At 42.7% G+C, this 14,323-nt stretch overlaps 1 protein-coding gene across 2 annotated transcripts in view; it reads left to right on the forward strand.

The window, feature by feature from the left end:
- The first annotated feature begins 6,292 nt into the window (after window positions 1-6,292).
- Window positions 6,293-14,323, forward strand: part of LOC126190824 (FERM domain-containing protein 5-like) — a 590,824-nt gene continuing 582,793 nt past the window's right edge. For both annotated transcript variants that reach the window (XM_049931394.1, XM_049931395.1), the window contains exon 1: window positions 6,293-6,337. In XM_049931394.1, the coding sequence (XP_049787351.1) occupies window positions 6,308-6,337 (30 nt within the window). In that variant the 5' untranslated portion in view covers window positions 6,293-6,307. The remainder of the gene's footprint in view (window positions 6,338-14,323) is intronic.

Genomic DNA, 14,323 nt, shown 5'->3' on the forward strand with positions numbered 1-14,323 from the left:
CACCCATGAGCAGAACACTGTCCTTGTCCTTTACTCTAACAACTACATCACTGAGTGCCTCATAAAAACTATCCATCTTATCTTGCTCTGTCCCTTCACAATGCGAATATACTGACACAATCCTAATTTTCTTGCTAGACACTGTCAAATCTATCCACATCAGTCGTTCGTTTACATACCTTATTGCAACTACGCTGGGTTCCATTTCTTTCCTGATGTAAAGCCCTACACCCCATTGTGCTATTCCTGCTTTGACTCCTGACAGGTAGACCTTGTATTCTCCCACTTCCTCTTCTTTCTCACCCCTTACCCGAATGTCACTAACAGCTAAAACGTCCGGCCCCATCTTACTTGCAGCCTCTGCCAGCTCTACCTTCTTCCCAGAGTAGCCCCCATTGATATTAATAGCTCCCCATCTCATTACCATTTGTTTGCCAAGTCGTATCTTAGGAGTCCCTGGTTTGTCAGTTAGAAGTGGGACTCCGTCACCTCCAAAGGTCCGAGGCATTTTGCTCTGATTGTTGCCAGCATCATATTTAAAGTACCAGGGAAGCAGGTTGCTAGCCTTACTTGCCCCGAGTCCCATTGGGTTTTACCCCTAACGGCTGAGGGACTAACCGGTGGATTTGGTAGTCTTTGCCGTATGAGCACAAAGGTGACCACGACTCAGAATATGTCCGAGATGCCCAGCCTTATTCCAAAGTAACTGGTATCCCGACTGTCGGGACCACTTACTTGGCCACTCATACGTTGCCCGTGGTTCATGAACTAGGACATGACTACAGGAACCCACACCATGAACCACTTCGTTTACCTTCCTTAGAACACGGTATAACGCAAATATAACTTACTGTCAGCAGTCAAAACAGAATAATAAAACATGGAGACATTATTTTCCAAAACCAAAAAAGTTGTCACAAAATAATAATAATAACAGTAATAGTAGTAATGATCTGGAATACTGAATCTGATGGCAACTCTTATTTGCTCTCCTCTACCAAGAGATAAGACGACAGGCTTACAAAATAAATTTTCGTGTATTTATGGAAGAAAAAGTCGGCAATAGCCTTTATCATGCAAATAAGAAAACAGCTGGAAAGAATCAGAAACAACAGTTAGAAATTCGTTTAGAATCAAGATACTTAATTTAGGCTACTGATACAGGAGAAATAAAGAACAGGAAAAACGAGAACAACTGTGACAGAAAAAAGAAGTAGCTAACACAGAGGCAACACAGAGAAAGAAAACGACAAGGAAAATAGAGCGAATGAATTTGTTACATAATCCCCGTTGAGCAGTACGAAGATAAAGAAAAGGGGCTCCAGCAATGACAGAATATTTAAAAAGACATGATATCTAACCAAATTAATTCAGTAGATTTTCGAGTTGTAACGTGAGTTAGTCAGATACTTTGGTCCATACAGATCCAATACTCTCAATGTTGTAGAACAGCAAAAATTCATCAACTTTTACTACAACTGTAGCATTATCTATACATTTGACTAAGTTAAAAGTCCCCCTCCATATTTTTCTGTTTGTATGTGAAAGCTAATCTCAGAAACTGCTGTAGGACTTATGATACGGTTTTTACGAGGTAGGGTTGTCAGAAATGGTTTGGAAAACTTATAAGGGTATTTCATGGTAGGTTGTGCTGAGAAATAATTATTAAGAAAGAATCCGATACAATGCGCCGTTTCCGAGCCAATTGGGACTGAAGTTAGCAAATCAGGCCGTTGTGAGCGCGAATTCAAGCGGCCCACAAGAGACGGTGTCGCCAAACTTGCGCATCGTCTGGTTTCCTAAAACAAACGAGAGAGCGACAGAAAAATTGGACATACGACGGTAGTAAGCATCGAACACGAGCTAAAGCCTGAGTAGTCTCGTGTGCTATCATCTATCCTATGAGAACAACTGACACTAATTGTATATGTCGAACCGCTTGCATTTGCGTGCGCAACGGCCTGATTGGCTAATTTCAATGCTAATTGACTCGCGATTGTTTTTCGCAACAATTATTTCTTACCACAACCTTCCCTGCAACACCCTTACAAGGTTTTCAGGCAGCCTCTGACTATCCTGTATAATCTGTTACCGCCGCGCCAGACAAGGCCGTAGATATAGAGCTACTCTGCGAAACCGGGGCAGGTCGCTAGTGGTTAATAAAGAAATCGGATGCAATCAACCTGGTAAAATAATGATCAACACAGCTGAGCACCTTCCTCACAGACATCGACGTACCGAATATACAACTAGCAAACCACCTGCAACTAGATGACCAAATAGTGCTATCTGGCAAGGACAAACCATGTGGAAAGATACGTCTGTGAACATCATCCCAGTCACAAAACTGGACACCATGTTTATTACAATGTGGAACATAAAGACCTTGCACGAACTGAAACTTCATCCCTCGCTCTGCTGGCAACTTCAGAAGGCCGTTGTGTCGAACATCTTCAGAACATTTCGTTGAGTTATCAGAGAACGCAGTTAACATACGGATAATGCGTTGTTTCATTCTTTATCATGGATACCATGTATAAATAAGACAGCCAATAAATAACTAGGCAGTATAAGAATTACTTTATCTAAATTTAATTATGGGAAAGGGAAAGGTATCGGCAATGGCCTATTGATAAGGACTACCGTGGTATTAAACTGCTGTGTACAGTCCGTGCAGAATCCAAACGAAGCACTGTATGACAGTGAAACGAGGAGTGTGGGAAAACCCTAAAAAAGGAGACAGTGTTGCAGAAGGATATGGAAAATTGAATAAACTGATGAGAAAAGACGAAGTTGTCGCAGAATCGGCGAGGAAAATGCAAGCAGAAGGTACAAGATGATAGGATATGTGTTAATACATCAAGGAAGAGCTTTGATGGTGCAAGAAAGAACAGTCGGAGCTAGAAACTGTATGGGAAGACAGAGCTAGGAGTACACTCAACAGAACAATTGGTGATGCTGAGTGTAAGAACTCCTTTGACATGAAGACATTGGCACAAAAGAGAAAAAATACAAAGCTGAAAAAATTACATATTAATGTTGTCCATTAGTCCATCATTTCATTACAATACATTATATTTCTGTACAACTGGTGCCATCACCCCATCATTTCATTACAATACATTATATTTCTGTACAACTGGTGGACGCGTTCGTGCAATTACAAGGTTCCGTCTGAGAAATACTAATACTTACTCCAGAAAATTTGGTCTAAGAAAGTAGCGCATTGCTAAAACTACGCGCAAAGATGGCATAACATATGTAAAAGATAAAGTTGTTAGTTATTAAATTTGCAGTTTGGCAGCTTCTAATACACTATGTGATCAAAAGTATCCGGACACCTGGCTGAAAATCCATCGGTAATGCTGGAATCCAATATGGTGTTGGCCCACCCCTTAGCCTTGATGACAGCTTCCACTCTCGCAGGCATACGTTCAATCACGTGCTGAAGATTTCTTGGGGAATGGCTGCCCATTCTTCACGGAGTGCTGCACTGAGGAGGGGTATCAATGTCGGTCGGTGAGGCCTGACACGAAATCGGCGTTTCAAAACATCTCAGAGGTGTTCTATAGGATTCAGGTCGATCCATTACAGGGATGTTATTTACGTGTAGCCACTCCGCCACAGGCCGTGCATTATGAACAGGTGCTCGATCGTATTGAAAGATGCAATAGCCATCCCCGAATTGCTCTTCAACAGTGGGAAGCAAGAAGGTGCTTAAAACATCAATGTAGGCCTCTGCTGTGATAGTGCCACGCAAAACAACAAGGGGTGCAAGCCCCCTCCATGAAAAACACAACTACACCGTAATACCTTCGCCTCCGAATTTTACTCTCTGTTGGTCCATTATGGCCAGGGGCATCGTCTGGTACGTACTTCTCAATTCAATAAATCTTACCAACAGCCGTATGCTTTAGGTTATTTTATTTTATTTCGAACGCTACCAGTTTCGGCAATTCATGTTCTCATTTTCAGGCCCCATACGCTTTTTCGTATCAACAAGCTTATCGTGTAGTGCTATAAAACTGGATACCGTGAATCCGAATCGTTGTGCAACTTTCGTATGAATCAGTTGCACAACGACTCGACATTTTGGCATCATCAGGTGGTCTGGAAGCAATTCTTTTTTATCGTCGAATTTGTAAGCTTTGTGTAATTTTTTGGGGGACCACTGATTGGCTCCAGACTACTTGACGATGACAAATTGTCGAAATTGAAATCGTGATACATAAACAACAAAGATTTTTGGTCTAATTATTTGTATGTGACATCGTGACTGGCATGTGTTAATCATTAACTATTAGAAAAAAAACACTTGAGTACTACATTTTTTATCTTCTCGCTACTAACATTAATTATGGTTTTTCTATTTAAGCAAATAAGTTACATACTTCAGTCAGTTGCAGTTTTCACAAAGGGCCGCCTAGAGGCGTCTTTTCATGCGCCAATCTGTTTAGGGATGGCCTCTGTCAGTAAACAATGCGTCGCTAGTTCGCCTGCCTTCCGAGGCACGGGTGGAATCCGAGTGAAAACCCGTCCTCCGCCCTGTGCCCTGTGTTTTGCGCCCACTGACGCGTTCGCACAATGCCGCCTGCGCCGTCATGAGTGACTAAACGCGCAGTAGCATGCCTGGAGTAACACCAGCATCCCAGGGCATGCCTGACGACCATATTCACTGACACTGTAGTTTTTGAAACACTCTACAAAAACGTCAGTATTTGTGAGACGTAAGTTTTTCTGTCAAAGCATATAACGATCTTTTTCTTTGATAAAATTTCCGTTACTTCCAGCAGTACCGTGACCCTAGCTGCACATCGTCCAGATAATGTTCTCGTTACACCTCCATCTGATGATGAACCTGTAGTGGCTTGAGGATTAGTAAATCGTAGAATACATCGAATGAAAAATTAAAAAAAGTCGCTGGGTGCATATTATACTTATATAAATCGCGATATAAACAAAATTGACCAAGTTCACACCCGGCTCTTATCCCGTACTTGTTTCAAAGCTCGCAACATCTCTTCCGTTCGTCTTCAACTTTCTTACGACAATATAGCAAATTTAAACTCAAATTTGTTCAAGTTGTATGGAATGTTTCTGAGGACTGCGACTGTATTGCAATTTTATGAAATAAGTCCTACCGTTTCAGTCACTTATTTACTAACTGAAAAGTCAGTTATAGATCAGAAGGCTATGAAAACCATAAACGAAGTTACAAGGCTCACCAAGATGACGAAAAAACGCTCAAAGATATAAATATAAAGCTAAGCTACCATCAAGGTGGAAAGAGAGTTCTTTGTGTGTAATGAAAGAAGAAGAATACATAAGGAAAACATTGCATTTTTTCACTAATAATGGCATTACTGAAAGCAAGAAGACCACACAAGAGCATTTTAGACAAAATTCAAATCAGAGCTAAAGAACACACACACGTTTCTTGCTGACTGTGAAAAGAGACATAGCACGATTGTGAATCCACACGCACCAAAGATAAGACTGCAACTAAAATTACCCAAGGGAGGTTCCCCAATGCGCGTGATTGTTAGCTCAAGAAACAGGCCAGGTTACGTCAATTGCTTCCGCGATTTGTGAGACACCTACTCAAGTTCTCCCTGTGTGGAGAGCCCGTCAGAAACGTGTCAGAAAATCTTAGCGTGATGCATACAACCCCTCGTTTCAAATTTATTTTTGAGCGTTTAATGGATTCGTTGTGCACAAGTGAGAACCACATTTGAACTTACTCAGCACGTTAGTTCTTTTTCTCCCAGCATCTCTTCATATTTCCGTTGTGTTTCTTCTTACATTTTTCTGTGTATCATGTGACTTTTCTGGCTATTTTTACAATAAGATCATTTTTGTGAGTAAAGGTTCAGAATTTTGTTGTATCTTGATTGGTCTATTCACAGATGTTATTTACTTTTGAGTTTCTATGAATTTATATTAGCCAATTCGGCGATTTTTCGTCGATAAAGTTAGATCTAGTTCCTTTGAGAGTCTTTTCCTACATAGGCCTATAGCAGTTAAGTGACTGTAAAATTATGGTAGCTGTTTCTTGATTTTTTTTCTCGTATCGTTACAAATTTCTTATTTATTCCAAGTCCACTTTCGCATTTTACTCTCGTCTTTCCTCCCTTTTTCTCATGTTTTTAATTTTTTTTTTTTTTTGTTTAAGATTTTATCTCCGTTTAGAAAGTGTCAATTGCTTTTGTTTCGCATCTGTCGTAGTTTCCCGTTATGTAGATGTTTTTTTCTTGTGTTCCAGGTGAGTAGAGAGCATTAAGAGACGCGGCTGTGTTTTACTGATTAGATGGAGCGAAGTGACGGCACGACAGGCCAGGTAAGTAAATTAAACTTTCTGCCTTCCGATGTGTGCCCTACAATTTTTCATTTAGTCGTACGCCATTTAGACGAAACTGTTACAGCCACATGTCAGTTATTTCATCAACAATGGAAACTGAAGTGATGCTAATTGTGCCGTGTGCCCTAACATTGCTTGGTCCGCCATATACTTTATTAAAATGAAAATTATTGTGAAATATTATGTACCCAATAATATGATTATGCATCGTGAATTCAAAAACACTCATATCTACATCTACAACTACAGCTATACACTGCAAGCGACAGTAAAGTGCGTGGCGGAGAGTACGTCCCACTGTACCAGTTGTTAGGGCTTTTTACCGTTCCATTAACGTACGGAGCGCTGTAGGAATGACTGTTTAACTGCCTCTGAGCACGCTGTGATTAATCTAACCTTGTCCTTATGCTCGCAACGGGAGCGATACGTAGTTGGTTGTATATTCCTAGAGTCATCACTCAAAGCTGGTTCTTAAAACTTTGTAAGTAGGCTTTCTTCGGTTAGTTTGCGTCTATCAAGTGTCTAAGTATAGCTCTTGAGTATTTTCTGATGTGGTAGTTTAATGCAAAAGCAATAGCTGTCATTTTATGCGTCGAGTAATACCATTGGGATACTCTACCACGTGATTAAACAATATAAAGTAAAACTACAAGGCCGCGTGGCGTCCACAGTCGCAATCGCATTTTATGCTCGCAGGAGACAACGTGTGGGATGAGAGGGTCTAGGGTTCCGTATCAGCAGTGGGACATTCATGTGAGTCTATATGACTGGGTTGCTCGTGTTGGACTACAACTCCAAAAGTCTGTCTTCTTTTTCCCCTCAGTACGCGATTATCGAATTCAGTATTACTGCTCGTATGAAAAAGATGGAATACTCCATTGTAAGTAGAGGATAATATTAGCTGAAGCAGCTAGTTTGTTGAAAATTCTTTCTCACATTTGCTAGCTTGTAAGCCTCATCATCAGGAAGCGATATTACAATGTATTACTTATGCTTTTTCGAGCTGTTCATCCAAGCTGCGATGAGCTTGATGAGCAAATAGACATTTCAAGAGAATAACACTACCGGCGATCGTCGTTTTGTTAGAGTAATCGTTTATTTACTTGAAAGCTGTGATGTTTCATAACACTTCGCAGCAGTGAATTTGCTTCTGGATGAAAATAACGCGTTGTGTTATAGATGGCGCTGATTCCGATTTTCCAATCAGAAATGTCGTAGGGTTTCTGGATTTAAAGTTATAGCTGAAAGTTATACGATATAAAAAACCTGTACAAGGGTTGGTATGTAACTGCATCAGTGAGCCTTATTTGATGTACAATTGTGTGAGTGTGTGTATGTATGTGTGTATATTCAAGACTATTCTGCTGTATGCGCTTGTGGAAAGATAAGTGTGCAGTAGTAGAAACAAACAAGCAGACTTGGACAAGTTCTGACTACTCCGCGACAAGTTTTAGCTCGTCCGCGAGCTACAGCATGCACGCAGGTTTCAACATGTTTTATAAAATTAGTTCCTGTGCAATTTCTCCTGTTCCTCCATTAGTCTGGTTTGGAGATGGCTAGCGAACAGTTCGTGTCAGTGTGGCTCTATGTTTTACTAACCAGCAGTCGCAGTAACATGCATTTAAGAGATTTCATATACGTCGATTCGGTAATTCGGTATATGGTGATTCAATAAACGAAAGAGAAATAGGCGCAGTTGTCTGAGTTGTCCAGACTGCTTTTGCTACATTTGTGGCAAGTATACGACGTCCGATTTTCAAAGAGTGTATTCCGGTTAACATTGTTAGTTAAGAATACAAGTGGTATAAACGTAGGATTGCAAGCCATCTTCTAAATACGTTTTAGGGTCAGTATGGCTTCACGTTTCTTGCCTTTCTCCGGAATCCAAACTGATCATACCAGAAATCGGTTTCTATCAGTTCTTTCATTCTTCTGCAAATGATTCCTGTCGGTATTTTGCAGCAATGACTTATGAAACTGATGGTTCGGTAATGTTCACACCTGTCAGCACATGTCTTCTCAGGAACTGGAATTATTACATTTATGATGTATATATGCAGCCTGAAGCAACGAATGAAAATTTATACGAAGGCCACAATTCGAACTGGATCACTTGGCAGCCTAGCTAACCACTCGTCAGTTGAGTCTGCATATACAGGGTGTTCCATTTATCTTGACCACCCTAAATAACTGTTTGTCCAGATGCAAATTACAAAATGTTTCAAGCAAATGTTCTTTAGCCGTCAGGAGGACATTAATCAGCGTGATTGCCTTCGTTGTAGTTTCTTTTTTTTTTTTTACAAAGATGTGAACAATGGTATGACTTTTTTAAATGGCACTATGTATTTTTTATTCGGAAATTCATTTCCTCTCCTAAAGACCTATTAAAATGTATCACAGTGTACCATTCACTGAAACACAACGTTATTAATTACATAACACAACACTGACGTTGACGCTCCCAGCGCATAGTGCAGATACCCGGAGTAATGGAACACATCCACGTGCTGGCGTTGACAGAGGACAAATGTAAACATAGGTAGAACGCACACCCATCATTCCATCAACCATCGTCAGTTGAAGATTTGTGTGAGTAGAATGTACACCTACGAAGAGAAAGTAGAAGTGCTACTCATCTATGTGGAATGTAAGTTAGCAGAATGTAATTGCAACACTGTTTTCTTATGTACGGTGATGATACTGTGATTCTGTCAGACAGAGCAAAAGATTTGAAAGAACAGTTGAACGGAATGGACAATTTCTCAAAAAGAGATTAGAAGGTGAACATAAATAAAAGTAAAACAGGGCTAGTGGAGTATAGTAGAATAAAATCCAGCTTTTCTGAAGGAATAATAAGCAGATGAGTTTTGGCATTTGGGTACCAAAATAACTGATGATAGCCGAAGCAGTGGGGATATGAAATACAGACTGGTAATAGCACGAAAAAATAGAAATTTATCAACAACTAATATAAATTTAAGTGTTTAGCAAGTCTTTTCTGAAGGAGTTTGGCCGGATCAAAGCCTTGTAAGGAAAGTAATGTGGACATACACAGTTCAGATAAGAAGAGAATAGAAACTTTGGAAATGTTGTGCTACAGAAAAATGTTGAAGATTATATGGGTCGACTGAATTCTAATGAGGAGGTACTGAGTCGAATAGTGGAAGAAATAAATGTATGACATAATACGACTAAAAGAAGGGATCAGCTGACAGGAGACATACAGAGAGAATCAGGGCGTAGTCAATTTCGGCGGGCTGCATCAAACCAGTCTTCGAAGTGATAGTCACAACATCAACAATTAGAACCATTCTCTGAAGTTTTAGACGTACGTTGTATAGAGCCGCTAGAGGTGTGTGTGTGTGCGCGTGCGTACACGTGGTATTAAACCAGCAGCCGCCTCGGCTCGGCCTGTGCTGTCCGCGATTGCTCGGCCCCGGCAGTGGGTGGCTGTACGCCGGTGGCGGCTTGGCTGGAAGAAGTCGCTGGCGGCCGCAGCTGCGCGCTGGTGATTGCAAATTGATGGCCCCCGGTGCCAGATGGGCTGCAAACAGGCCATAAATCTCCCACGGGTATCCTCTGGCTGCAGGCCGAGTCACGCACAACACCGCGGCAGGTGCCCCGGCGCACACCGCGGGCTGGCTGGCTGGCTGGCTCCTGCGCGCCGCTGTGGGCGGCACCCCCTTTCACCAGTCCATAAATTACTTTCGGTAGCGGCTCTGCCAGTGCAGCCGCTCTGTCAGTTGCTTATTCTCACGTACCTTTATTTATATAACACGTCATTCTCCAAGAATGTTCCATATTCGTTCATCATCTTCGCGGAAGTTACAGGAAACTGCGATCGCGATCTTGCTTATGTCACGGATAAAGAAAAAAATTGCGTTCCGTCAGAGTTCTTGAGACGATTCGTAATGTTCTGTTGAGATAATCTCACACATTATTCCTGCTTCGGTTGAGCCGGCCGCCGTGACCGAGCGGTTCTAGGCGCTTCAGTTTGGAACCGCACGACCGCTGCGGTCGCAGGTTCGAATCATACCTCGGGCATGGATGTGTGTGATGTACTTAGGTTAGTTAGGTTTAAGTAGTTCTAAGTTCTAGGGGACTGATGACCTCATTGTTAAGTCCCATGGTGCACAGAGCCATTTTGAACCTGCTTCGGTTGGACTGGAGATGTCATCTGTGACAACACTACGGCACTGCAGGCGAAGTCGGCTGAAGTACTTAGAAAAGTGTTGTTCGCATTCCGAAGGTGTGTCAAACTATTGGAACATCTGAAAGTGCGGGTTAAATCGTGTAGTTAGCAGGATTAATTACGTGCCTGTTATAAGACGTTCAAAGGCAGCAAATTATCGGTTGTACTGTTTTTTTGGACCACTGAAAGCCCACTGGACCCACTCGTAAAAAGCGAAGACCGAAATTATGCTGCTTCGTACGGTGAAACAACTACATTTAAACCAAGTTCCCATGTAGCACGCTCTTCCTCAAACGAAAAATTCCTGCTGAAGCTGTCCATCGATGGAACCATCCATGAGACTTGACCACGTGCATTCTCACTCCTGTTCGGCCGCAGTTACAAACCTAACTCTTAGTACTCCTAGAGCCTAGATTGACGCTCACAGGCTTTTCTACACACAATAAAATCTCCAAATAAGGACGTATTTCATGATATTGGTTTCATAATGTGTTTCGTGATGTCCTCCATTCTACCTCTGGATGACGTATCAGCCGCAAAGTTACGTAGTACGGCTTATTGAAAGATGCAGACATTCGAAGTGAGAGTAATTGTCAGTGACGAACTTCCTAAAAATCTCTGTCCGCATAATATCGGCACAGAACTCTATAATGTTTTCAGGTATATTGATTTCGCTTCGCAGGATTTCGGTCAGGTAACTTATTTTCGAGTCACAGTATCTATAGTTCTGTGATTTTTCGAGTCGTGTGCTTTCAGTTCAAAAAAATGGATCAAATGGCTTCAAGCACTATGGCACTTAGCATCTGAGGTCATCAGTTCCCTAGGCTTCGAACTACTTAAACCTAACTAACCTAAGGGCATCACAAACATCCATGCCCCAGGTATGATTCGAACCTGCGACCGTCGCGGTCGCGCGGTTCCAGACTGTAGCGCCTAGAACCGCAACAGTTACATGTCAGTGTGTTTATATCTCAGACAAATCACAATGCATGCTTCACATAACAACATACTGTCACATCAGAAAAACAAATTGATGGGAACACTTAAAACAATTTGATTAAAATGCGAAATGCTTTCGTTTAAACTCCATACATATTCGTACAGAATTTGGACCCTTTCTATAGGGTCAATTGGTGAAATTTCATTTTTGCTTTTGCTTTTATTTCCAAGTATGTAAACTTTTATTACTCCCTCAGAACAAAAGCCGGAGATAAAGGAAACTACAGTATCCAGATTCCTTGCCCGCCCGGTTGGCCGTGCGGTCTAACGCACGGCTTTCTGGGCGGGAAGGAGCGCCTGGTCCCCGGCACGAATCCGCCCGGCGAATTTGTGTCGAGGTCCGGTGAACCGGCCAGTCTGTGGATGGTTTTTAGGCGGTTTTCCATTTACCTCGGCGAATGCGGGCTGGTTCCCCTTATTCCGCCTCAGTTACACTATGTCGGCGATTGCATCGCAAACAAGTTCTCCACGTACGCGTACACCACCATTACTCTGCTTCGCAAACACAGGGGTTACACTCATCTGGGGGGGGGGGGGTGTCCAGCGAGGGTCGAACCGCACAGTAACTCTGGGTTCGGTGTGGGACGGCGGAGGGGTGCAGTGAACTGCGGTAGTCGTCGTGGGGTTGTGGACCACTTCGGCTGCGGCGGAGCCTCTCCGTCGTTTCTAGGTCCCCGGATAACATACAATACAATCCAGATTATTTACGTACTGGCAAGCAATATTCATGAGTCTGCTTTCTGACACGATTGTCATGAGAGGATTTACTTTTTTTCCACAAAATGGTGACTACCTTTAAAATCCGCTAGCAATTTGATGTGTTCCTTCTTCAAGGAGGCACTGTGACACGGGAAATGACCACGCTTGCTTCGGTTGGCCACGCCAGGGTGAGGAACCTGTGTGGGCTCAAGACATAGTCTGCATTCTGTGTCCCGGCAGGCAGAGCGTGGCGGCTGCTCTTCCAAGCAGCTTGCTTGCGGTGCACGGCCACCTCAGCCCGCTTGCCCTAGCTTCAGCCTTTGCAGTTACACTGTGCACTTGAAAGACGCCGACGGAGATCGCCGCCAGCTGTTGGCACGTGATGCCTTGGGCCATGATGCACTTTTACCGTTCAATACCTTGAACAGAAGATCCAAGCCGCGCAGGATTAGCCGAGCTCTACAGTCATGGACTGTGCTGCTGGTCCCGGCGGAGGTTCGAGTCCTCCCTCGGGCATGGGTGTGTGTGTTTGTCCTTAGGATAATTTAGGTTAAGTAGTGTGTAAGCTTACGGACTGATCACCTTAGCAGTTAAGTCCCATAAGATTAAAAAAAAAAATCTTAATGACGCCTGCGATTAAATGTCACTGGTTTGGCTGATTGACACGGCGAGCGCCAATACATACTGCAAGGGCCTACGAGATTCTGCAAACCGACATCCGCCTCACCATTTATTAAGAAGTCACTAGACACAACCACCCCTCTTCTTTCGTCACCAATATCAGTCACTCTTGCGTTCACCTCTCTTTAATCTCTCTAATATATCGTGAATTCATCCACTCACAGTAACATCAGTGTAGAAGTAAAATATAACCACCAGTGTCATGGCATGTTATCTGCCATTCTGTGTCACTGTAGTCAGTTGTAGAAGATTGTCGGTAACAGTTGTTTCTTTTGTTATCAGTTTATTGTATTTTATTTTCTGTGTTAACTTTTTGGTATCTGAGCTGATGCCTCTCTTTTGTGAAGCTAGCATCAGTACATTTGTGAAGGCTGCTCTCGGCGATGAGAATTAACTTTATTATAACCTCTGTCCAGCCTTCTCTAAGAACACTGCTCCGCAAAACTTAGGGGGGAAATGCATAAAGTAGCATAACCTGTTAACAACTGTATGGAAATGAATGAAAGTACGGAAGCATGTTGCCAGGGGTTCCAGGAATGCACAGAAGTATGGGCGTCACCTGGAATGAGGTGAACATGACTATAGCGCCAAATGGGGCTGGCCTCGCAACACGGGACAGTTGCGGGAAAGGGAGAAAGATAGTATTTGAAGATGGTATCTGTTCTTTCGGGCCGGCCGGTGTGGCCAAGCGGTTCTAGGCGCTTCAGTCTGGAACCGCGCAACCGCTACGGTCGTAGGTTCGAATCCTGCCTCGGGCATGGATGTATGTGATGTCCTTAGTTTAGTTAAGTTTAAGTAGTTCGAAGTTCTAGGGGACTGCTGACCTCAGAAGTTCAGTCCCATAATGCTCAGAGCCATTTGAACCATTTTGTTCTTTCGGACATGTCCGAAAGAACAGATACCATCGGTGACATTGCAGCTCTCTAGAATGAAATGATAACTGAATCAAGATCCTAATCTGTCGACAGGTGTTGATATACATCAACGGGGACAGTTGAAAATGTGTGCCCCGACCGGGATCCGAACCCGAGATCTCCTGCTTACATGGCATCTGAGCCTCCGAGGGCAATGACAATGGCAGTGGCCGGTCAGGTTTAACTGTCCGAAATAACAAATATCATATTCATATTGTTAAGGCTAACCGGCCATTGACCTTCTTCTTCTGTGCGGATACGCACACATAATGGCAATAATGATTGACATTGCCGGAGCATTTGATAATCTTTGGTGGCCCGCACTGTTTCGGAGGAACTGGAGGAGGAAGCTGAAATGTGACAGTAAATAAGCAAATTGCTGGCAATCTAACCAAGAAAACACCAAATGCTGTACATGGATGGGCACCTAAAGTAGTTAATACATAGGATTAGTAACAAATAGGATAAGCAACATTATTT

The sequence above is a fragment of the Schistocerca cancellata genome, chromosome 6 (genome assembly GCF_023864275.1).
Source record: "Schistocerca cancellata isolate TAMUIC-IGC-003103 chromosome 6, iqSchCanc2.1, whole genome shotgun sequence".
Classification (NCBI taxonomy): Eukaryota; Metazoa; Arthropoda; class Insecta; order Orthoptera; family Acrididae; genus Schistocerca; species Schistocerca cancellata.